The 26903-nt window shown below is 41.5% G+C and overlaps 1 protein-coding gene across 2 annotated transcripts in view; it reads left to right on the top strand.

Annotated features, from left to right (window-relative positions):
* Positions 1–26903, top strand: part of CSMD1 (CUB and Sushi multiple domains 1) — a 1658539-nt gene that overhangs the window by 808560 nt on the left and 823076 nt on the right. For both annotated transcript variants that reach the window (XM_083177358.1, XM_083177357.1), the window contains exon 5: positions 17012–17219. In XM_083177358.1, coding sequence (XP_083033484.1) covers positions 17012–17219 — 208 coding nt within the window. The remainder of the gene's footprint in view (positions 1–17011; positions 17220–26903) is intronic.

Consider the following 26903-nt stretch of genomic DNA (forward strand, 5'->3'; position numbering starts at 1 on the left):
CATTGCAATAGACATGAGCAGGTGGGGCTGAGTAGAGAGACATGATAGCTAGGAGAAAGTTTCCCATTATTCCAACTTTCTGGAGGACCATTTCCATATATTCCCAATGGAGCCTATCAAATGCTTTCTCCCCATCAACTGACATTATCAATAAGGGCTCTTTATTGGAAAAATGCTCCATTATGTTAATTGCTCTTCTAATATTATCTGGTCCCTGTCTCCTTTTCACAAATCCTACCTGGTCTGGTTAATTAATTTTCCCAGTATTGGGTTTAATCTGTTTACAATCCTTTTTGCATACATTTTGATATCTGTGTTTAAGAGAGCTATGGGTCTGTATTTTTTAGGTGAGGTTGGGGTTTCCCCTTCTTTACCAATAGTAACTATTCGGGCGGCTAGCATCTCTACTAGCATTTTTCCCTCTTGCATTGCATCTTTGAAGACCTGTAGTAACAGGGGGCTAGCTCCTTTTGATAAATTTTATAAAAGTTATTTATATACCCATCTGGTCCTGTGGTTTTATTTAATGTCAAGGTTTTTATTGCTTCTATGAGTTCTTGGATTTCCCAAGGTGCGTTATGAGTTGCTTTCTGCTGTTCACTTATTACTGGAAGGTTAATTTTCACAACAAATATCTGGATTTTTTCCTTAAGTGGTTGGTTAGTTTCTGTGTCTTCTTTCAAATTATAAAGCTGCTTATAGTATTCAGCAATTACATTTGAGATCTCCCATGGGTCTGTTACTCGAATACCTTTATTATTATACAATGCTTTTACGGAGTTCCTTACTCTTGCCCATTTAATTTTCCTGGCTAAAAGTTTAGATGCTATATTTCCCTCTATAGAGGAGTTTTGATTAATCCGGTCCATTTCTCGTCTACACTTTTTAATATGCAATGCATCTAAATCTATCTTTAGTAACTTAAGCTCTTGGAGGGCTCCCTCATCTAGAGTTGTTTTATGTTTTTTGTTCCACTTCTCTAATCTTTTGCTATAGATCCAACTGCTCTTTAAGTTCTTGTTTATTTACCCTTGAGGTAATCTGAATTATATTTCCTTTGAGGACTGCTTTTAGGGCACACCACAGGTTAAACTGACTGGTCTGTTGGTCATTATTATAAAGGAGAAATTCCTCTAGTGCTTCCCTTATCTTTTGTTTCAAGTCTATCTTACCAAAAAGAAAATGTAGGCATCTTCATATTCTAGGGGTTTCTCTTAGTCCATTTTCCTTCCAGACTATAACTAAGGGTGCGTGGTCTGACCAAGTTCTTGTGAGAATCTCCATCTTCTTTATGTGTTGCAGTGTCATTCTGTCCGTAAATGTATATTCTATACTTGAGTATGTTTTGTGGCTAAATGTTTCTTAGCACTGCACCCACTAAGCAAATAGCTTAATGGGCTATTCTGCATAGGAAACGCGCAATACATGTAAAGCCCAAAGCGTGGCGAGTGCAGCGCACCCCGCGAGGGGACGCGCAATACATGTAAAGTAATGCGCGTCCGCTCGCCACACTTCGGGCTCGGTGGCTCGCTGCGCTCACCACACTATATAGAACCAACTCCGCGCTGTCATGGATAGTGGGGGTATGAAAAGGTCGGAGGACGTGTTCCGCCATCCCTCGTGGGGCTTGCTGCGCTTGCCACACTTTGGGGTGGTGTGAATAGTAGGGGTGTTTTAGGAACACATTCACACCAGCCATATCATACATGTGAAAATATGGAAAATCGCATTGTATTGCATGTCATACAAAAAGCGCATGCGATGCGATTTCACTACGTTAGCGTACGTAGAAAATCTGGGCGCCGTGCTAGGAAACAAGTCCCGCTTTATGCATATTGGAATAAAATGTGTAGTCTCTTATGTTTGGATTTTTAACTCTCCAGGTGTCGTATAATTCTGCTTCATATAATAGGTCTCTGGATTTCTTTGAACTGGAATGGATTGCTTGAGATTGTTTCAATTTACTATAGTCCGATGTATCTAAGTCTGGTTCTCTAACTAAGTTAAAATTGCCGAGGATTAAAGGTGTCCCCACCTGAATAGCTTGAAAATGTTTCAGAAAGGTCTTTATAAATCGTATTTGTGATACATTTGGCGAATAGACGACAGCCATTGTGACCTTTTTCCCATTTAGGGCCCCATTTACGATGATATACCTCCCCTCCTTGTCTATTGTCTGGCAGTCTAGATGGAAGTTATTTTTATTAATCAATAATGCTACTCCATTTTTTTTATAACACTTGATAGGTATACTTTTGTATATTCATTATTAGAGAGGTTTATAGGTGTTACTCTAGAGAAGTGTGTCTCTTGTATTGCAGCATTGTATTGCAATGTTTTGGTTCTGTAGGTATTTTAACACTCTTTTCCTTTTCTGTGGGGAGTTGAGTCCCTTTGCATTTATTGACATTATCTTAACAATTTGTGTGGTCTAAGAGTCTTGTTGGGCCATAGATACAGTCTAATACACAACACATACATAGATAAAACTGGTTCATTTTTAATATTCAAAAACATTCCATTTAAGTGTCATGAGGTCCAGTTGCCACATTTATGAACATAGAAAATGGTACTTGTTTCCTAGCACGGCCACAATCTTTGGGATCGTGTACCTTTAAGTTAAGGTACACGATCCCCGCGATGGACCCGATTTCCTTTGAAATCAGGTCCATTTTGCCGGCAAAGACAAAATCGGGGGCATCGCGTCGGTCGGGACCATTAACATTGGTCCCGACGCGACCGACGCGACCGACGCGATGCCCCCAATTTTGCAATAGGCTTCAATGTTAAAATATTTAGCATTTAACATTGAAATCGGGAGCATCGCGTCGGTCTTGTGCCATTATAATGGCACAAGATGAGATGGACTTGATTAAGTCCATCTCACATAGTAAAAAATTTGAAAAATGTGAAATGGGCCAATATGACCCATTTCACATTATATATGGCCCCGTCGTCACCCCATGATAGACGCCAACCCGAAGCGTGGCGAGCGCAGCGAGCCCGCGAGGGGCGACGGTGCGCGTCCTCCGACCTTTTCATTCCCCTACTATCCACGTCGGTGTGGAGCCGAGAATATATAGTGTGGCGAGCGCAGCGAGCCACCGAGCCCGAAGCGTGGTGAGCGCAGCGAGCCCCGCGAGGGGCCGCGTATACCTGTGAAGTTAAACGCGTCCCCTCGCGGGGCTCGCTACGCTCGCCGCGCTTCGGGCTCGGTGGCTCGCTGCGCTCGCCACACTATATATTCTCGACTCCACGCCAACGTGGATAGTAGGGGAATGAAAAGGTCGGAGGACGCGCACCGCCACCCCTTGCGGGCTCGCTGCGCTCGCCACGCTTCGGGTTGGCGTCTATCGTGGGGTGGGGTTCACTGGGTTAAATTTGGGGGTCTAGGGAATATTTTACATTGAATCCAATGTAAAATCGGGTCCCAGGGACCCTATTCACATTTGATTCAATTAAAAAATTGGGTCGGTCGCGTCGATCGCATCGCATGCGACCAAATCGCATGCGATGCGATCGACGCGATTTTTCCGACACGACCACCCCGATGGAAATCGGGGTGGCCGTGCTAGGAAACAAGTAGCTAGAAAATTTTCAGTAATATATAAAATTCTTTACATTGTTGTCAGTGACGAATTATCATCCCTTTCCATAGTAAATATTCTCATTCCAATGAGCATATATCATTCTGCCTCAGTTTGCCATGAATGTGCTTTGATTTGTGATAAATGGTAAGCATTAAAATTGAAAAATAGCCAATGCGTTTATATATTTTACATTGTCGCTACATGGAAAAATATAATAAGTGCCTATGTTAGGAACAAGGCCAGTGCTATTGAAAAATGTTTCACACATTCGACGCAAGAACGTATCACTTTCTGTTATAAAAGATATTGCCTCACATTTCCTTTGTTCATACTATTATATGATACGTCACATTTATTTTGTAATGCATTTTTCCTAGAATTTTTGCCAGAGCTTTTATAATTATATATATTGAATTAAATAGAACATCTCTAGTACAATATAATTGAAACTAGCCTCAAAACAGAACAAAAATATCATTGATTTCTAATAGTTAAATTGTAATCCTATTATTCCGTACATTCACAGTTTCAACAAAATTGTCTTACTGCTGAAATATTTCTTATGCAGTATATGGTACCTGCTAATGACAAATGCTGACTACAGTATGTACTGCGATAATAGTAGATAGTCACCTAAAGGTGCTATTGGAAACCTCTCACTAAAACCAAATTGTGGGGTGTAGATGACAGAAGGAAACGCTGACCCTTAGAAATATACAGAGGGTATTTTTACCCTCAGCTATTCTCTTTTTCTCTTTCATGGCTCTTTCTCCTCTGCCGTATTCCCAGTGTTTAGTTAACAGATACCCTACCCTACACATGGGCCCTGATTCTAATTGACTCAGTAAGCTGCGAAACTCGCAGTGTACAGTACCAAGGCCTTGTATCACCGGATTGGCGATTACATGCCCCCGCTACAATTTCCCCTTGCAACCATGGATGTGTCATGAGGGCACATCACTTTGCATGTGCCCACAGCCAGAAAAGTAATTCGATGGTCACTGATGCCCCTTTCAGACCGCACTTTAAAAATGGTATATTGCCGTTTTTTTACCGTTTTAAAACGGTAATGTGTGCGGTCTGAAAGGTGCAGGACCACTTAACCGGTTAGAAAAAAACGTTTTTTCTAACCGGTTAAAATGCAGGGTCCTACCCGTTTCAGAACCGGTATTTTAGGCTCAAAATCGGTTCTGAAACGGTATTTAGGACCCAGCCAATGAGCTGGGTCCTAAATTCAGCACAGTGAATACTTAATGAGCGCTCATTAAGTATTCACAGCACTGGAGCCCCGCGCGCGTGTCGACACCCCCCGCGTGTCGACGCCCCCCGCGCGTGTCGACGCCCCCCGCGTGTCGGCGCCCCCCCCCCGTGTCGACTTACCCCGTGCCGGTATCTCCGTTGTGGTTCCCGGCACTGCAGCTCAGTATGCTCGGAAAGCACTTATGAAAAAAGTGTCTTTCAGAAAATGGCTGCCCCCATACGAAAGACAGTTTTTTTAAACTGGGTTTCCTATCGGGCAGCCATTTTCTGGAAGACACTTTTTTCATAAGTGCTTTCCGAGCATTCTGAGCTGCAGTGCCGGGATCCACAACGGAGGTACCGGCACGGGGTAAGTCGACACGGGGGGGGGGCGCCGACACGCGGGGGGGTCGACACACGCGGGGGGCGTCGACATGCGCGGGGGGCGTCGACATGCGCGGGGGGCGTCGCCACGTGCGAGGGGGGGGGAGCTGCACGGAGGGGAGGGCTGAAGGCTGCACTGGCTTTGACCCTGTATTTGGAAAGTTTCCAAAAACGGGTCTGCCAGTGTCAAAAAATCGGCACTTAAACGGTAATATACCGTTTAAGTGCTGCGGTGTGAAAGGGGTTTTATCTGGCAGACCCGTTTTTGGAAACGTTTCCAAATACAGGGTCAAAGCCAGAGATGCGGTCTGAAAGCAGCATGAATGATTTCTCCAGGGCTCACAAATATAAGTCAGTGTAGACTGACCTATATTTGCAGGCTTCCAGATGAAAACAGGGGGATGGCTGACGTCATGAGATGTCCTCCGCCCGCCACTGGCACACCACTTCACAATGCCATTTACAGGGTAATGCCCAGATTTTTAATGGGAATGCACCCAAAACACTAGGTGTTCCCATGTCGGAGAGCTGCCATCACCCCTGTCTGCCCCTGCCCCCCCACCCCCACTGTGCTGTCACCATGCTGACAGTGCAATTTGGCAAGGGCACTCGCACAGAAACCCCACACATAAGCATAGGACAATATGCAAATGCAAAGTACTTCACCATTGGTCCCCCGTGCAAAGGCTAATTACAATGAGAGCCATGGACTATGCTTTTTGCCAAACTTTAGGTTCCTAAAATCATTGATTTATAGCCCCTTCTCACCCACGACGATTGACTTGCAACTTGGCTTTAATTGGGGGTTATTTCTCAGGTCTGTACAAAAGATGTGTATACACTGCACTGCTGGTTTTGTGTAAAAATAAATGAATGAGTGAATAATAAGTGTTCCACACTGATCAAGGAGACACTGGACACTCTTATTAATGAAGAAATAAATGTACTTAGTATCAATAAAAAATCTATTTACTGTAAAATATATAATAAATACACATATTTTTTCTTTCTTTAGCTGTTTATGTGGGTAGTGGTTCACCCACGTATACGTGCTGCAGCTGGTTGTGTAAGTAAATTAAAGTATAAACAATACTCGTTATCTTACAAAACTATAAATGTGGAAGAAAGCGCCAGGTGATTTGGGACAGTTGGGGCTAAGGTTCCTGCTTCCTTGTGTCATCTACACCCCCCCCCCCAAAAAAAAATATCCTTTTATTTCTCAAGTCTCTAAGGAGGTTGAAATAGAAAGTGTTCCAGGAGTTGTTTTAATTGTCTTACAGAGAGACAAAGATACACTGTCCAGGGGAGCGCAGCACTGTATGTGTACTTCAGCAGAAGCAACAATGTACTGTCAACTTCCCTCTGGGCTGGATAGGCTTTTAAGGCACGTCCCACCATATTTGGACTAGGAAATGTTACGAGCCACCTCCAGCGGCTCGTGTCATTTATGTTCTGTTTGGAGTTATATGTTCTCTCCGGATCAGCACTCCAGGTTTTGCTGATCCACCTTGTTTGGTTTTCCTGCATACCATAGCCTTTTGGTGTGGCTTCCTCCTAAGCCATTGGGTTTTTAGGTATGCTCTCAGCATTGAGAACCTTCTGGTTATAGTCTTGTTACAGTCTGGTTAAAGTCCTTAATATTCTTGTGATACTCATTGTATTCTACTGGTTCCGGGTTATTTCCATGTTTCTAGACATTCTCAGATTCCTAGCAAACAACAGTCTGTTTACACTCCCGAGTCTTGGTCCTATTCCAACCTGTATCTGAGGAGTCCTGCAAGCATACCTGTTGCGTGTCTGAAATCCTGCCTGTGTCAGAGTCATTACTTTCAGTCTGTGTCCAGCTTCTGTGAGTACCAACGGCCTTCCCACACATACTGGAGGAGTTTGCAGCTTCCACTACTCTCTGCTGTTGGTTTTCTCACCGCACAAGCTGGAGCCCTTAGTCTTGTTCCGTGACAGTAGCAGTGAGGCTGTTAGAGGGCAGACCTAATTTTTGCTTGATAGTACAGTGTATGTTTCTTGTTTGTTTGTCTATTGGCAGATGCCAGAGGCATTGGTTTGGCCTGGTGATGGTGTCGCCTAGGTGGTTAGGTTGCCAACCAATCCACAATTCTCTGGTTACAGTTCGGTTTATTGCGACGGATTCGCAGTTTCCAGTAAAGGACGCATTTCCTTTGTTCAGTCCTGTCTGCAAGGTTGCATATTTTAGTTAATGTTTATGCTCAGAGCCTAGTTTATTTTTGGTTGTCTAGTTAGTTTTTACTTTCACTTTGTGTCACTGTGAAAGACCAGGTGGCATCTGAGTACAGGGTGGAGCTAGTCTGCCTTGGAAAGGTGGCTATTAGTGGTGAAACCTAAGATTTGCGCAGGTGCCAGCTGAATCAGGGTATAGCAGGCATGTCCAAACTATGGCCCTCCACCTGAGTCCCATCATGCTCATCATGCCTTGCCACAGTTTTGCTATTAGGGAATGCTAAAACTATGGCAAGGCATGCTGTGATGTGTAGTTTCACAACAGCTGTAGGGCCACAGTTTGGACAGGCCTGGGGTATAGTGATAGAGTCAGGATCAGGCTCTTATTCTGCTGTGGCTACACTATCTAGGCCACAATGGCACATTTCTGACTTGACCCCGAGTACACCCCAGAGTATCCTAACAGGAATATCCTCTGGCTGGCCATTGGTTACTGGTGGTCAGCTGATTATATCCAACATGGCGGCACCCAGTGCAATTCCAAAGCATTGGTCCTGGTTTATGGAGTCCTACCGTAATCAAATCTGTCTTATATTTATAACGGATTGAAACATTTTTACTCCAAGCTGCCAGCAGCATTTGGCCAGTTGGATATTTCTAACCTATTTTGGATAAAATAAAAAAAGGTACTTGTTTCCTAGCAGGGCACCCAAGTTCACTACGTACGGTACTGTACTGAAATCGCACTGCATTGCATCTCATCGCATGACGTTATAGTGGCGATCCAGTGCGATTTCAGTACCGCTCCCGTTCCCACTACCTGTCATTCCCGCCCCATTTCAGATTCTCTCAGAAATCACTCTGAGGTGATTTTCTGACAGGAGTGGAAGCATCCCTCAGAGCTGATGGTGAACTAATTGAAATTTATGTAATGGCTTCATCAATTAATATGTTTAGCTTGCCTAAGACGGAGGAGGCAACGACTTTCAAGGACATGATCTCCATCTGATGGTGCAGAATTGCACGAATGGGCATGTAATGCACCTATCAGTGAAGGAATGTATGTGGCGGTGCCATGTTAAAGCGTGCCGGCTCAAAGTGAGCCTCAGAGCGGCCCACTGGTTTCCAGGGTGCCGGTTATTCTTTGTGACTTTGGTGCGCTTTATCTATTCATGGGCCCAGGAGCTGACATCCATTGAGTACTTCAGCAACAGCTGGACATATCTAAGAAGAGCGCTGTTTTGTATAACAGATGGATGCGGGAGGCTTGCACGATGGACCTCATGGCGCAGCCACAGCGCCGTATTGGCGGTCCAGGCCACATTGTGGAGGTCGATGAAAGTTTATTTGGGAAAAGGAAGAGTAATGTCAGCCGTCTGTAACCCCAGCAGTGGGTTTTAGGGGGAACTTGCAGGGAAACTGGACAGTGTTTCCTCACCATGGTGCCCAGATGTGATGCCAGCACTTTGATGGCAGCTATTATTGATAATATAGAGCCAGGCACCACAATTTACATGGACTGCTGGAGGGCGTACAGCACTGAACAGCTGGAACTTGCAGGTTATCAGCACGCCCAAGTTAATCACTGTTTTAATTTCATAGACCCATCCACAGGGGCCATACCCAGAATGTGGAGAGAATGTGGGGCTCAGCACGCCACATGCTCCAATCCTATTTGCAGGAGTTTATGTGGAGAAAGACATTGCGTGGGGATAACCCATTTCATTGCATCCTGCGAGCACTTTACTGTTTTAACTTGATTCATTGTTCTTAATTAATGTTTTACTGGTTTAACTTGATTCATTGTTCTTATTATCATTAATGTTCTTCTTATTATCAATATCATTAAGCTATTTAATTATTTAAGTAAATTACAGTTCTTAGTTAACACATGTCATCATTACTGTGTCAGCTGTATGATTTTGCAGGTATGAATGTGTTCCTAAAACACCACCACCACTATCCACGCCACCCCGTAGCGTGGCGTGCGGCTGCGGAACGCATCCTCCAACCTGTTCATACCACTATCCATGTCGGCGTGGAGTTGATTTTCTAAAGTGTGGCGAGCGCAGCGAGCCCGAAGCGTGGCGAGCCGATGCGGAATACATGTCAAGTAATCCGCGTCCGCTCGTCAATCTTTGGCTCGGTGGCTCGCCACACTTTATAAAATCAGCTCCGTGGTGACGTGGATAGTGGAGGTATGAAAAGGTCAGCGGATACGTTACGCTGCCACTCGCCATGCTTCGGAGTGACGTGGATAGTGGGGGGGTTCCTCAATTTCATATCATCTCATATAAGTATATAGTAAAGTAAATGGCATCGCACCATATAAAATCACATGCAATCACATGTGATTTTGCGGTGCTATGTGAGCGCATGCGCCCAGGAAAAAAAGAGCAGTGAATAAATTACATAGGAAAATCGCATTGCATGCAAAAAATACATGCGATGCGAAGTAATGCGATTTTCTTATGCAGAATCGCCCGCTAAGCAATTTGCTTAGTGGGCGCCCTGCTAGGAAACAAGTATCTAAAAAAATAAATCGAATATGCCTGTTTGAAGTACAAATAGACTTTATAGACCTATTCAATTATCATAATAATTAAATGAATTTAGTGAAGGTATAGTATAATGGTTTAGTAAAAACATATTTTCAGCAAGAGTACACACATACATAATTGATAATCAATGTGTATTGTAGCTGTGTTATTTGGGAACATATTTACTATTTACTGTAGTTGCAAGTAGTAGAATTGGAATAAACAAAAAGATATTTAAAACATTAAGTATTTCTTCAACTTTCTCTAAACAAGAATGATTCATATTTACGAAAGATGCCACTAACAAAGACTTCCTACCTACCTTTGTTGTACTTTTAATAAGGCGTGCTGAATAATATATGCCTATCGTTCGTTTAGATCTGTCTAAAGCTTCATTTATTTAAATTGATAAGTCTTATATAATGTGACTGGCAATGACAATATGTCACTTGCTGGTGCTTTATGAAATGTCAAGCTTCTTAATTGCATCTATTCAGCTTGTAGAGAAGAAATAGAAAAGGGCAGAAATCTAGAAGGCAAAAAAAATCATATCTTTTCATGTTTGACTCCTCTTTCAAATATGAAACATCCTGGAGATTTGCTTCTTTAAAGAAAGTTAAACTAAACTAAAAATGTTAAGTGATCAGTCATTCAGGGTTTGCTGAACTAGTGGGGCCTGATTAAGTATTTAGGCCACCCTAGGCTAACACACTTGTAGAACATACTTCATCCCCATTGCAAATGTTTGTTTGATTTCACAACACATTCCCTCATTCTAATTGATTCGGTAAGCTGCGAAGCTCACAGTTTACCGAATCCTTGTAACGCCACCCCAGTGAAAGCATGCCCTCCCCCCTGCCTCAATTTCCCCATGCAACTGTATCATGAAGACACATCTCCTTGCATATGCCACAGCCAGAAAAAACATTCAATGGTCGGCGACCACCAAATGATTTCGCCAGGGCTCGCAAATATAAGTCAGAGAAGACTGACTTCCGACCAAAGACAGGGCGGGCGGCTGACATCCTGTGATGTCAGCCACCCAACCCTGGCACTCCTCATCACATCTGCAATCCCATGGGAATGCCAAGCATTTTCATGGGAATACCCATGAAATGATTGGCGTTCCCAGGAGCGACACCAGACTCCACCGCCCCACGCCCTGGCCTGCATCACTCTGTGAAAACTGCTCAGCGACTTTGCAACTCACCGAAGCCATTGGCCCATGGATCCTGCACATGCACACAAAGCATTATGCGCATGCGCACAACAAAAACATTGATCCCCCGTGCGAACACGTAGGGGACCAAATTAATCAGAATGAACTCCATAGTACAGAGTCCTACTGTATGTGACATACAGGAAATTTTCCCCAGACCACCCCACAATAGAGAGAACATCTGAAGGTGCGTACTCACTGGGCAATCCCTAGTGCATACGATGTCAGCAGCAGCAGGTGCATTCACACTCATGGCCCTCATTAATGCTATGCTCCATTGTCTGTGCATGCGGATGAGGGAATGGGTCATTATCCACTCACAGAAGCACATATCGACCGTCATGGTGTGCGTACACACTGGGCGATAAAATTAGGAATGGTTAAAATTAGCGATATTGCTTATTTTATTGCCCAGTGTGTACAGGGTTTTAGTGACTGTCATACAATGCATAAAACATTTAAGTGATGCTGGCATTCGACCTTGGAGATCATGGGAGAATGAGCGAGCTCCTTATACATACTATCTAGTGGGAGACCAGTGTTCCTTGTGAGCTTGCTGTTTTTAATTAAACATGTATGTGTTCTTACACTTCTTTTAGTAAATACATTAATATATTACTTAACGTGTGCCCCTTTTATATTTTTGGAGGGCACTTGTTCAGCACGTGCTCACTAACATGCAAATATCAATCAGAGCTGCACTTTTGTGCATACAGTACACACATGTACCCCATATGCCAAAACAATTAGTAGACTTTTTGCACATGCACACTAGCAGAAAATCTGTCAAGTTCATGAACATTGGTATTAAGCGGGACTTTAAGCTGCAATTGTACTGGTGGAGCATAAAATGCAGTCACCAAGTTGAATAAAAAATTGAAGGGAGTCATGATCACATTAATGCATACTTACAGCATGTGTCCTTTTTCATAGTGGCTCAAGTGGTGCCAAATAGTTCCTCTCAGCATATCATTTACCATGCAACTCTTGTGAGCGTCTTTTAGCTCAAAAAGTGGTATTTATTATTAGGGCCGCAAGCGCCTATTGGCTAGCGATCCAGTGGGAGACTTAATTGAAATTAGTGGCGGACCGAGCAGCTCAGTCAGGCACAGCGGGGAGCCGGTGGGGGGATGGGCTGCAGTCCCCCTTGGCAACAAGCTATTTAGTTCCCCTTGGCAATGAGCAATTTTAGTCACCCTTGGCAACGAGCAATTTCAGTCCCCCTTAGCAACTAGCAATTTCAGTCCCCCTTAGCAACTAGCAATTTCAGTCCCCCTTGGCAACAAGCAATTTCAGTCCCCCTTGGAAGCTAGCTATTTCAGTCCCCCTTGGCAACAAGCTATTTCAGTCCGCCTTGGCAACAAGCATGAAGCCCCTTGGCATTGAGCATGAAGTTCCTAGCAATGAGCAAGTGGCACTTATGTGTCAAATGTGTAATGGGCATTACGGTTTGTTATATGGTATGTAATGGGCATCATATAAGTGTGGGCACCTTATGTGTAATTGGCATTACAGCATGTGGCTTTATGTGTAATGGGTATTACAAAGTTGACAGAAATGTGCAATGGGCATTGCGGTGTGTGGTATAATGTTAGGATGTGCCCCCTTTTCACCGTGCAAGAGCCCCACTTACTACAAATCAGGGGGAGTTGCAAAACATGCCCCTGCTCTGGGCACCGTGGCACCTAGCTACACCACTGCATGTAGACCTTTTTATTTATTGATCATTGGCATGAGTGTGTCGACATTTTGTCCATGTTGACCTTTTGTCAGTGTCAACCTTTTGGGGGATGTCCTATAGACTGTTATCCTAAACTTTGTTGACCAATTATCAAGACTACACCCTAGTATAATGACGTTTAATCTGTGATTAAGGTAATATATGAAATAATGAAGGTGTAAACCTGCTGGATGACCTCCCGACAGTCAGGATTCCGACAGCCAGTATGTTGACATCAGAATACCAACTATTAAATGCTAACAGTCAGGATCCCAACTTGCAGTGGCTATTCTCCCTTATGGCGGTCCACAACTCCCATAGAGGGAGAATAGACATTTTGGTGAGCCCGCAGTGCTCAGAAAGCAGGTCCACAAGTGGCATCGCAAGATTTTCCCGCTGTTCACGGCAGCAGCGACACATCTGCCACAGGATACATTACATCCGCATCTCCAGAGGTGTGCGGCATAGCAACGTGCAGCTTCCTGCTTCTGCCAGAAGAATGCACCGATCTCTGGGATTCCCACTTCTGCCAGAATTGTGTGCTGATCTCCAAATTCGTTTCCACCGGAGTGCCGCAGCAGCTGCAATCAGCAATGTGATCAGGATGCGCTCATTGGAAACTCCCAGCGCTTAATCCTCATTCCAATGAAAATGCTAGGCATTCCCATGGTAATGATCCAGTGGAGCTGGTGCTGTGGTGGGCAGCTGACATTATCGGATGTCAGCTGCCCACCCTGTTCCACGAAGGACACATTCAAACCTGAGAGTGTCTTAGACTTGCATGTGCGTACCACATAATTCGATGGTTGGCAACCATTGAATGATGTGGGTGTTGCCCCATTGGCTGCGAATGGATGTTTATGCAAAACATCAATTTGTAGCCGTTGGTGGGCGAATACACCCTGCAAAGGGGTCAGGGGTCTCTGCGAACGGTGGGTGGGCTAAAAAAAACACACAGCGCTGCGTGTCAATCAGAATCACCTCCAAAATACATAGAAAATTAAAAATTGGTAAATAAAGTGCTTATTCAAGTAAACATTTCAATTCAAAATAGGTATTTAACCCTTTTGGGGTTAATGTATCAAGTTCATAAATCCACTTAATTTAAGGCCTTGAAAGGCTATACATTCAACAAATTATGGTTTTACTTTTCTACGGTATAAACCTGCAGTAGATAATTTCACTTTGTCTTTCTTATGACTTCTCTGCTTGTTGCTATTTTCTCTATTAAAATTTTGTTTGTACTTTAATATGACTATGACCATAATTAGTGTTTTATACCACTTTTGATCTCTTCAAGCAAATGATAATTTGTTCCGTTTAAATACCATTCTGCTTTAAATAAACATATGTGACCTTAGTGACCAATTGAACTATACACATATTACCATTCTTTTCATCTCCTTAATTTATACATGTTCTGGGACTTCAGATCATTTTATATTTCTACTTCACAGTCCACTGACGTGGTCTTCGGAGTGACTGCTAATGATTTCAAGCCTATCACATCATGCCACTATGCCTGCTCATTTTCTTCAACCTCTGATGTTTATTTAATGCAGTCAGCTGCATATATCCTATAGCTTATGTTAATACTCCTGAATTAAAGTAAAATTTGTCAAATGAAAGTAACATCTGTTTGTTGGCCTTCCTTTAGTAAGTAATTTATTAATTAAAATTATAGTAAGCCATATGTAAATGAAACCACAAATACAATATCAATTCATCGCATCAAACATTTTCTTATTACCTTTCAGAACAGCTTTGAAGTCTAAACATGCTGAAAAGTTGTCTATATAGTTGTCTATATAAACAAAGATGAAGAGGAAATTAATGTGAACAAACACAAACAATCCCATATTACAATAACAGATAATACCACCACAATAGCACAGAATATCAAATCATTCACTTCAGTCCCTGCCCTGGTTAAATTTATAATCTATACACAAACATGCACAAAAGCACACACATTCACATACAGTACACATTTACTAAGATTTATGTCATTACGCGCCATTAACCCTACTAGTATTATATGTTTATGGACAGAAACTAGTGCACTTGCATACAAATGTAGGGATTATATAAAATTGCAAATTTTTTACAATTCTCAATAGTAAATTGCGATGCTAACCACCACACTACTATGCCATGCTAGACATATGTTAGTAATACTGTTTTAATTGTAATACAAAAGACAAGTTGTAACAGAAAACACATGGATGACAAGTGGCGAGGAAAACTGTCAGTGGGGATGCCGTGGTCAATTTTGATGTGGGCATTCCACTGCAGGGAATCCTGACAGGGGTCTAGTAAGTTTACTAACCTTCTCTCATCCCTCCTCTCACCCTAACTACCATCCACAGCCTAAACCTATCACTCACTAATAGTGCCTTACCCTATCCTTTTACCCCACAGCCTAAATCAAACCGGTCATGCCCTGCAGTCTAACCCTAATTCCTTTTCTAAGTGCCTAACCCTCACTAAAACCCAGCAGCCTAACACTAAACAAATTTTAAATCTCCTACTACTGCCGAAATATTGGTGTCATGATACTAGAATCGGTCTTCTTGCTGCATGTTGGGATCCCGTCATAACTATTACAAAGTTAAAACTCACAAATAACATAAACCATATCCAACATTCTAAGGGCCCTATTTATATTTGCTGCAATGCCATACCTCCTAACTATCCTGCTATTCAGACATGGTCCCACCCGCAATGTCCTATGGGTGGGCATGTGATAGGATAACCAGGCTTTAATTACCCACTGATCCTTGAATAGAAGCTGTGTGCATATGCATGGTATCTATTCAGTGCAGGGAGGTGAGTTCTGGACTGCCCAGCTGCTCGGAGAGCACCATTTGTTTTATTTATGGAATACAGTAAGTTGCTAATAAGATGTGGCCAAGCCACACAGAAATTGCCACACTGAGAGGTATTGTATGGCATGACTGAAGCCACAGTGTATGAGGACACATCTGTAGCAAATGTTCCTCTTTAAAATTTAGGGCAATGCTGTATTATATTAAAGAAATATAGAAATGGGTTGAATTAATATGCAGTAAAGTAATTACATATTATTTGTAGTGACTAAAATTTGTAATCCCAGAATGAACAATTGTTTTTATCCATGCAAAGATCAATAAATTAATATTTTAGAAATGTCAATAAATTAATATTTTAGAAATGTCAATAAAAAAGGGCAATTTCATTTTGAAAATAACTTTTTTATTTTGCTTCTTGAATAGTTGAACAAAAAAATTACTACCACTATTTTAGAAATCACTATTTAAGAATTATGGCTTTACTAGCATAGTTTAGATGAACTGCAAATGACACAAACATGTTTCTATTGTTTTCAACAGTACAATGTTAATCATTTATAGTAGAAACAATTAAAGAAAACATGTATTTTGATAAATATCTGTTTTTCTCAGCAGAATTCACTTAAACACATTTTGTTTTAAATTTGATTTTTTTAAATTGTTTATTGTTTATTTGTATTATTACAAATTTTAACATAAATGGCAAATAATTTATCTTATCCCAGAAGATAAAAAGGTATGATAATAATATATATATATATATATATATATATATATATATATATATATATATATATATATATATATATATACATATACATATATATTTTATAAAATGTGGTGTGCAATTTTATCTCAACAACAAAATGTTTCGAATCTGTTTATTATTATATGCATTGTTGTCCATTTATGTTGATGTAATTTTAGTTGTGACACTCTTTACTTACTGTACAAAGGTTTGTGTGTTTTTTTCAGACATTAGAAGTCTATACTTTAAAACAGATTTTATATTTACATGTAGCACATTGTTCATTTTCCAAATACAAAAATACATTACACCAAAAATGGTCTAGCATTAATCCTAATTTCAAGTAATTCTTAAATCTACTTTTATAGGAAATGAACAGTGAAAGTTAGAATTGCCCTATGGTAAATAATAATTCTAACTGGGCAAATTTGTATAAACAGTCTGATTGTCATAGCTGTGCACTTCAGTTGTGTGAAATCAATTATAAAACATATACATAATTCATACATGATGATAATAATAAATTATGTCTTTTCTACAATAGCTGAAGGAGCATGTGGTGGAACTTTACGAGGAACAAGTGGAATAATTTCAAGTCCTCACTTTCCTTCGGAATATGAAAACAATGCAGATTGCACATGGACTATCCTTGCTGAACCTGGGGACACTATTGCGCTGGTGTTTACAGACTTTCAACTGGAAGAAGGATACGATTTCTTAGAAATAAGTGGAACTGAAGCTCCATCAATATGGCAAGTAACAAACTTGCAGATCATTCTGTAATTTCTAATTTATAAGTAGATATAAGCATAGCTTTATGATAATACTGACAAGAAATGTGTTTAAATATTATATACAATTTTTGGTCTCCAATATATTGTTTTTGATATTGAACCATTTTTCTCCCCATATACAGTATTTACAAGGTAAGAAACATCTGTATATAAAATACGTTGGACTTAACATATGTGTTTTTACACACACAGAAAAGTGTAAAGGTACATTACAACATAGTATACTGTCATTTAGGTTTAGCGGGTTTAAAAAAAAATTAAATGCCAATTACAATTAAACTTAACACATAATGGAGAGTTGTGTTAATGAAATAGTACAATGAAGTAAAACATCAATTTTAAGGTATTATTGATTCAGTTTATTACTCTGATACATAAAACATTGCATTGCAATGATATTATTTCATCTGTTACAGTGGTATAGCAAGAACATACATAGATGTGGTTAAGATGAATTTGCAGATCTAAACAAAAGTACTTGCTTAACTGTTTAGTCTAAAGAAAACATTAGATAAAAGATAACTTATTAAGTTAAAGATGACTTTTCTAAAAGAGATTCGGTGCAGAAGAGACCTTAGAAAAATTGGTTAGAAGAGTTTGAAACAGTCGAGATATAAGTTATTGTGAAAGGGCTGCATTTTTCAAGATTGTATTTCAGTGACAGTAATGAGATGCAGAATTATTATCACGTTTGTAAGTAAGGAAAATTACTTTAATTTGTAAGGCATAGGTTATTTACGCAAAGATTAGTAAAGAAGAGAAACTCATATAATTTGCTAAACAGTGTAAATGAGCCAAATGTAGGGTGTGCGATCCAGGAAGTGAGAGATTTTGGGAGAGTTTTGCCAGCCCTCCCAACAATGACATAGGCTCCATCTGTACAATTAATTGATTCCCCCCCCCCCCTATTCTGCTAAAACAAATCAGAGAGTATACAGTCATAATACAGAGCAGACAAAGGAAACTTCTCCCCAAAAACTGATAAGGAGAAGGACGAGGAATGAAGGCTAATGAATTTGTACTATTGGTATAGTATTAGCAGATTTTGGCAAAATAGTGGTGGCTTCTGCATTATTACAGTATATAACAGGGGCATTTGAAGAGAGGTGGAGGCCTCCTCTTCTGTGCCAGCACCCCTTTAGATTCTGAGTACTATAGGGCCCAGATTCTACTAATACACATGTGCAGATATCTGATAAAATTGCATATTGAATGGTATATCTCTACGGTGCATGTGCAAAATGCTGGGAAAATGGCATCTGCATAATTTCCCAGTGATTTCTGCAGTGCTAATGCCATTGCACTAGTCCAGCATGTACAATGTGGGCCTCCCTGGACCCCATATTATGAATATAAATAGTATGCAGGCAAGCTAGTAGGACAGTGGAAATGCTTATGAAGTAGTGTGATATTGATGTCACTTATCCAAGATGTGATATTTTGAAATAAAAAAAAAATCTTATCAGGTTTCAGGATGCCCTGAGCTTGGACAAGGGTGAGTTGATTGGGGGGAATGTCCATTGCCACACAAAAAAAATAACAAAAATAATGATGGGGTCCCAATGCATGCAGTGGGTCGCCATTTCCCAAGAGGGATGCCTTTTGCTATGGGGGGGGAACCAATTCTAGCAGCACTTCGTTGCTCAGAAGCACCTCTTTGCAGCACAGCCACTCCAAGAATACCATGCATGATGATGTCATCACATCTGGCATTGGCATTCTGGTAAAGCTGGAGGGTACACTATAAGCACTTTGAAAATAGTGGTGAAATAGCACCCCATACTACATTTTATAAATGGCAGCAAGCAGCAAGAGGGTGCTGGCAGGGTGACTGCAGCTGCACCCTCATGCTACAGACACCCATGTGGTATCCCAGATTACCCTCCTCTAGTACTGCCACTTTCAGATTCCTAAGGGTTTTAAATAAATAATTGCAATTAGTGTACATCACTGTCAGTATACTGTTCATGCATATTATGTGTATTTTATTTGTAAGACAAAATATTTCCTTATCATGCAAGGTGAAGTCTATTTGTATGTTTATTATTTTGTACATGTATTTGTGTCCTGTTTTACCTGTATTTTAAATTAGCTTTCATGCGATAAATGTGAAGCCATACTGAGTGCATCTGCTCCTCTGTGGAGCTATGAAATCCATACTTCTAGGTATAATGGACCATCTGTGTTTTTGGCCACTCCGCATAGGTAGAAAAAATGTGCTGCATATATTTTCTTTCTTAATGCATTTTTGGACCTGATTCTTAGCCAAATGCATTCCCTAACAGTCTACATTATGCTAATGTTACTACATAACCATTCTTTTGGTGCCAGATGACTCGCCGGGATCCCGATGGTCAGTATAACAAAGCCGAAATCCGACTGTTTAACTGCCAGACAGTCAAGATCCTAGGGCTATTCTCCATTGTGGGGGGTCTATGACCCCCATTGAGGGAGAATAGAAATGGTGGTTAGTGAATTGAGCCACTGATCCCATAAGGGGCTTTTTTGTGCTCCCTGTCGGAATATCGGCGGCTGGGATTCCGATGTTGGTATACTGACCGTCAGCGAGTCATACAGGACCACCATTCTTTGGTGTACAACTGTGTGTTCAAATGTGCATGAACTAAAATGCCAATTATGCTTAGTTTGTCTATAGTTGCACCATCCAATGCACCATGGAAGCCTGCACCAGCCCAGTGGCAGATGTCTATTGTCCAACTGAATATATCCTCCTATGTAAATGATTCAGTATCTCTGTACAAAACCAGTATCGGAAATTAGTGTGAATTATCAGACAATTAATAGGTCTACCCCAAAAGGTCAACATGCAATAGGTAGAGAGAGTCAAAATGTTGAACATGTGGACATGAGATTTGTGTAACACATACCCTCATATGTTTTGCTTTGCTCGCCATGCAATATGCCCACTCCCATAGGATACAACTTCTCTATGAATATAGATTACTACCCCTTAGTCAATGCCCGGAAACAATTATAGAGCATTTCCGTAAGTGTGTTTTAACATCTGTGAAACAAAATGTGGATGCATAGGTAGTGCAAATCAGTCTCTTTCACACATAAATATCATTCCACTGTGTCCAACATTACTGCTGCAAAGTCAGAATCAGGCCAATTCATTTTTGATTATATGCAAGCTGTGTCTTCCAAATCAGCATGCTGTACACCCCTGAGGTGTAGTAATCCAGGCAGAACTCTGGGAGACAATGGAGTCATCTGCCGCTGGGCTCCTGCTCCCAAGGGGGCACCTCTCCTCTTCTGCAAATTTGAATCAGTTAATTGAAAGCCATTGATATCACTTCTGTGGCTGACTCCCCCTCCCAGTAGGACCATAAAAGTCAGTTTCTTTAATTTTAAACATAATATACATAACATACATACATACATACATACATATATATTTACTGTATGTTAGGTGCAGTGTGTGTGTGTGGGTGGGGGGGGGCACCAATATTTATCTTGCCTCCGGGCAACTGGGACGAACGCCACTGCATTAAATGCAAGTTTTATTAATGGTTTACATCTTTACATTGCAATCCCCCAAAGCAGATATTACAAACGAACATGATTATAAGTCTTAAAAATTCTCCCATACATTTCTATAATGATTTATTTTTTACATTTTCTGATTAAACGTTAATATCAATAAATACAAAAAATACAGACTACTATTGCGCTGAGAGCAGCAACACAAAAACTTATCTAAAAGAGGTCGCCAAACCTCCAAAGTAAGCACAGAAAAAAGGGGGGGAAGATAGTCTCTTAGTTGCGCTCTTACCAATCACAATAAACGATAAAGATGCAGTTCTTTTTCAATGCTTTTTTTCTTTTTCAGAAGTTTCAGAGGTGACATATAAAAAAGAGAAAAAGAACCATAGTGTGACCAGTATCACAAAAAAATAGTTCTAATGATGGATATTAGATTCGTCCCTCCTCCACTATGGGTTGTGGAAGTTTTTCTTTATAGGAACACCTCGGTGTCGATAATAGAATAATTCTCTTACACGACGCTTACATTCATGCGTATAGTACCCAACACAAAAAGGTATCTTTTTCCCAAGAGAGAAATTTGCACCACTCAGACCCGTATACAAATGATGCTCACACGTCTGCTTACTTGATCCGATTCTGCATCCTCATATCATGGTATCTTTTAAATCCAGAAAATGAATTTCCTCCAGAGTAGGTAAATTTTAAGTGGAATTTTATTCATACAATGATAAAATAATAAAACAGGTACCACAAATTAAAATAATATATATAGAAAAAGGACAAAGGATAAGGGTGATAAGTGAACCCGGACACGCTCACCCCTTAGGTCTCAGTCCAATAGTGTGTACCTGTAAGAAACTCCAACGCGTTTCGACATATAGTCTTTTTCAAGGTGTCCTTGAAAAAGACTATATGTCGAAACGCGTTGGTGTTTCTTACCATCAAGATACCATGATATGAGGATGCAGAATCGGATCAAGTAAGCAGACGTGTGAGCATCATTTGTATACGGGTCTGAGTGGTGCAAATTTCTCTCTTGGGAAAAAGATACCTTTTTGTGTTGGGTACTATACGCATGAATGTAAGCGTCGTGTAAGAGAATTATTCTATTATCGACACCGAGGTGTTCCTATAAAGAAAAACTTCCACAACCCATAGTGGAGGAGGGACGAATCTAATATCCATCATTAGAACTATTTTTTTGTGATACTGGTCACACTATGGTTCTTTTTCTCTTTTTTATATGTCACCTCTGAAACTTCTGAAAAAGAAAAAAAGCATTGAAAAAGAACTGCATCTTTATCGTTTATTGTGATTGGTAAGAGCGCAACTAAGAGACTATCTTCCCCCCTTTTTTCTGTTAATGTCAATAACATAGGGTTTTATTCTAGTTCATTCTTTCCGACAAAATCCTTCTTAGATGGACAAAACCATGTGCACTGCAGGGGGGCAGATGTAACATGTGCAGAGAGAATTAGATTTGGGTGAGTTATTTTGTTTCTGTTCAGGGAAAATAATGACTGCATGATTTTACACTTCAATATACTGTAGATCTCACTTTGAAGAAAAACCCCACCCAAATCTAATTCTCTCTGCACAAGTTACATCTGCCCCACCCGCAGTGCACATGGTTTTGTCCATCTAAGAAGGATTTTGTCAGAAAGAATGGACTAGAATAACCCCCATAGTATGTATGCTGCTACCTTGGTGCTCTGATGTCATCTGTTCTCTAAAATCATTGCATATTGAAGACATCAATATAGGTCACACAAAGCACTAAAATGAATGCTGAAAGCAAATCAAAGTGCTCACTCTGTGATGTCCACTGATGATAGTACAGATACTGTACTTGTCAGACTGATTTAATTCCACATATCTTTTGTATTGTATAACAATAACATTTTACTCAAAATGGCTTTGAATTATGAGCATTTGGAAATAATGCTCTTCCTATGAAGCAGTGTTTGAGGATATATATGTATGGTATTAATGCAAAACCCAGGCAATTTTATTGGCAAATCTTTGCTGAATAAAAATATATTTCCACACAATACAATTGGAAGAAAGTTAAGCCTATACACAGCAAAGATTTGCATGAAAGCTTTGATGGTTTCATTTAACGAAGATCTTTATAGACGTGGTTTATGTGCACTTTTTAACATCAATAGGTAACATTAAAGAAAGCTCAGAAAAACCATTTTGTTGATAGTAGATATTTATGTATGAGACGAAGTGAACATTCTGAAAATAAATACAGCTAGTTTCTTTATTATTCTTTTATTCTTTATCATTTTATTTACATAGTACCAAGATACTATGCAGTGCTTTACAGTATGTTTAAATATTATACTCAGTATGACTTACAGTATAGTCTACACTCACGCACCGAGATTAACACCAAAACACATTAGGTTCCGGTTAGAAGGCCTTCTAACATAATAGGTTATGTTAGAAGGCTAATAAACCTTCTAACATACCTCCGAAATGGCCCAATTTTTGCCAGTCACCATTTGTTTGTGACTGCCTCACTGGCCATCCCATAGGGAGCAGTGTCCTGCTGTGTGAGTGTGTGTGTGTGTGGGAGGGGGGTGAGCAATTGGGAGCCCCCCTGTCACTTGCTGCTCTGATTAGCAGGGCAGTGGTGAATAGATGCTGTGTGCATGCACACAGCATTTTTTCACTGGGAAAGAGTGACAGGGCATGCCAGCTACTCATAGAGCAATGACACTGCCCCTCATTGGAAAAAAATGGAATGTGGCCTCATGGGAAGTGCTATGATCATAGGCTACACTCCCTAACAACAAGGTAATGCCCCTGATCTCAGGCTTTGGTGTGCAGATTTGTCTGGGAGGCATGTAATAATATTGTCTGCAGGAGAAACGGAAACACCAGGAACATACTAACATACCCACAGTAAACAGATAGCATATATACAGTACTTAACTTCACACTGTCAAACATCAATGGTGATCACTGTACTACTATGCTTTCCTATGTCACTATGTATGGCACACCATTGTGCACCAACAGGGAAGCGTCATGGAGGCGGCAGCTGGTGGGTGCTGGCGGTTGGCAATCAGACCACCAGACCCCCACAAGACGAGGCCAGCACCATCTGTACAGTATAATTTAACATAACTAATGTTTTAAGTAAGTCTACCAGTTCTGTTGCACCAGTGGTAGTTCTGCCTCTGGTTAGAAATATAGTTTTTTTGGCAAGCTGTAGACCCCAATATTGCCCATGAAAATTTGTGACCATTAATTAGCATTAACATGAAATTGAATGGGGATATTGTATACTGAGATCTGGGTGACTTGTAAAGTAATATTATGAAGAACAAAAACAATAGCAGTGTAGTCATCTTTTTTACTTTCAATATTTAAATGAAATTAAGTGTTAAGGGACATACAGTACTGTACATACTGGGCGATTTTCAGCTGTCTGACAAGATTGCTTAGAAGTAAAGCAAGGATGTATTGGTGATCTAGCTATCAGGAGGCACAAGGGTGATTTGTCTAGACCACAGGATCTCAAAATCGGTCCTAAGGACCCCATAAAGTGCATGTTTTGCAGGTCTCCTCAGAATCACAAGTGCATTTTATATAGCTCCACCTGGGGATCTTTTCAAATGTGTCAATGAGTAATGAATGCATCTGTGCAGTGGTGTAGCTAGGTGCCACAGTGCCCGGAGCAAGGACATGTTTTGACCCCTGCGCCACCCCTCCCAGATTTGTAGTAGGCTCTTGCGCGACAAAAAGTGGGCGTGGCCTAACATACCACAAACCGTAATGCCTATTGCATATTTTGGCAAACTTTGTAATACCCATTACACGTAAAGCCACATGCCGTAATGCCAATTACACATAAGGCCACACAGGATGCCCGCCACACATGATGCCCACCATAATATCCCTTTCTCTGCACATGCGCTGGGTAGGGATGCTGGTGCCAGGGATGTGGCACCATGATGTTGTGACATCATGGTGCCGCATCCCTGGCACCGGCATCCCAAACTGGCGCGTGCGCAGTGGAAGCGCTCACCGGGTTATTATGGCGGTAAGGGGTACTGATGCCAGGCGTAAGTTCATCAATGTAGCCCAGAGGGATAAAAGGGGGGGGGGGCTGGAACTGTGACAGAGCAAAGTGCTCTTTCAGGACTAAGCGCCAGGCAGCTGGATCCTCCGCCACTGGTGAGAGAAGGATCATGTGTATGGATGTTACACACAGACACATAAAACATACATAAGTAGACACATATGGACAATATGTGGCAGATGTGACGAATGTATATACACTTATAGAGTACATATACAGTAAGTGAAAGGCACAAACACACATACACACTAGTGTGGTCAGTATGTGACAGGCGACATATATGTAGACCCACATGTGGTCAGTGACAGGCGTCTGACACACGGACACGCAGGTGGCGGCAGTGCAGAAGGGGGGAGAGCAGGGTGACAGTGCAGGCTGGGTGCAGGCTGCAGGGCCCAGGGTGACAGTACAGCGGGTAACCGTGGCTGCCCTCCTCTGTCTTACCTGCTCCCGCAGTTTGAGGATCACCATGGTTCGCAGCACTTCCTCCTGCATGCAGCTCCTCCAGGCTCCGTGGATGGTGAGGGCGGCCTGTGCCCGCGGGGTGAGCAGTGGATGGGGGGGTAGCAGTGTGCACTCCGGCTCCTGCTTGCTGTACCATCTCCCGACTCTCACCTCACACAGCCACGGCCACCGCAAAACCCTATGGCGGAGGGGGGGAGCCCGCAGATACTTGCTCCCTAACCAGCTGGAAGTGTGAGAGAGCAAAGTGCTCCATTGTCTCACGGAGTTCCGCCACTCAAGCCAGGTACAGCGGGGAGGACCGTCCAAGGTACTGATGCCGGACACAGCGGGGAGGACCGAGCGGACGGACGAGCAGGGCGGGGAGCCGGTGGTAGAATGCACGGCTCCAGCGCCAGCTGACATTTCTGCGCCTGGAGCGTGTGCTCCACCGGCTCCACCGTAGCTACGCCTCTGCATCTGTGCACCTTCTGGGTGACCTGTAAAATGTGAACTGTGTGGGGTCCTGAGGACCAAGTTTGAGAAACCCTGCATACAGGCTATGAGAAATCACTCCTTTTGTATGAAGTTTAATGCCTACAATGGTGTGTATCATTAGGGCACTCTTGTGTGTATGGCTCCAAAACTCTGAACACTACAGAACGCACTATAGAGTGATGTTTTTCTTCTGCTCATGCGCATTTCTGCGCCTGTGCATACACTGGGAGCGAACACTTGGATGTGTTGTGTGCATGTAGACAAAATTGTGTGCTTTTCTGTGGTGAGCTGTAAAAAGAGTGACGGTACACCAGAAGATTGTGCCGATTCATTTGCTATGTACACATATATCTTTAAGCGAATGAGTCAGTATCCAAAGGACAATGGCACTTGGCATTTAAAAGCTGCAACTGCTGCATTGTAGACTATGTAATGTATACAGATTAAGAGACTCAGTCACACACAGTTAGCAGCAGTGCCACACTTGGTCATGAATACTGTGGTAGGGGCCTATTCTTAGAGGTGTGGCCAGCCAACATAGAAGCTTGGATATGCATCAGTGAGTTTTTGACCTGGATCCCTTTATATATCAATATAGTAAATACTGCTTGTACATGTATAATAATGTATCAGATTAATAACAGCAAAGCACTGAAAAAAATACAACTAAGTCCTGTGGAATATAATGTGACCTATTTATAATGTATCATTTAAGTGCACTGTCTGGAACATGATCCCTAGAGAAGAGGGTGGGCCCACTGGGGGCTTCCCTGCACCTTCATATGCCAGTCCAACCCTGATTCTGTAAATACTTTTATCATTATGTATTTTATTCTCCATATGATTATTGCTCTGAAATTCTTTCTTTTACAGTTTTTTTTTTTAAGTTTATACTTGCATGTATTGATTTGTAAGCATACACATGTTGTGCATGTTAACATGCTGAGTATACTTTTTCTTGGTGTATTTGGTAGGGATTATGGATAACTATCCAGGTACCAAGCTATTCTACAGAAGTGGTAGTCTGCTAAGGATAATGTGTTTTTTAGAGGCACCACTGACTCAGAATGTCCTGTGCTTTCTGCGTTGTTTGTAGT

Source organism: Crinia signifera, chromosome 3 (assembly GCF_055691185.1).
Source record: "Crinia signifera chromosome 3, ASM5569118v1, whole genome shotgun sequence".
NCBI classification, from domain to species: Eukaryota; Metazoa; Chordata; class Amphibia; order Anura; family Myobatrachidae; genus Crinia; species Crinia signifera.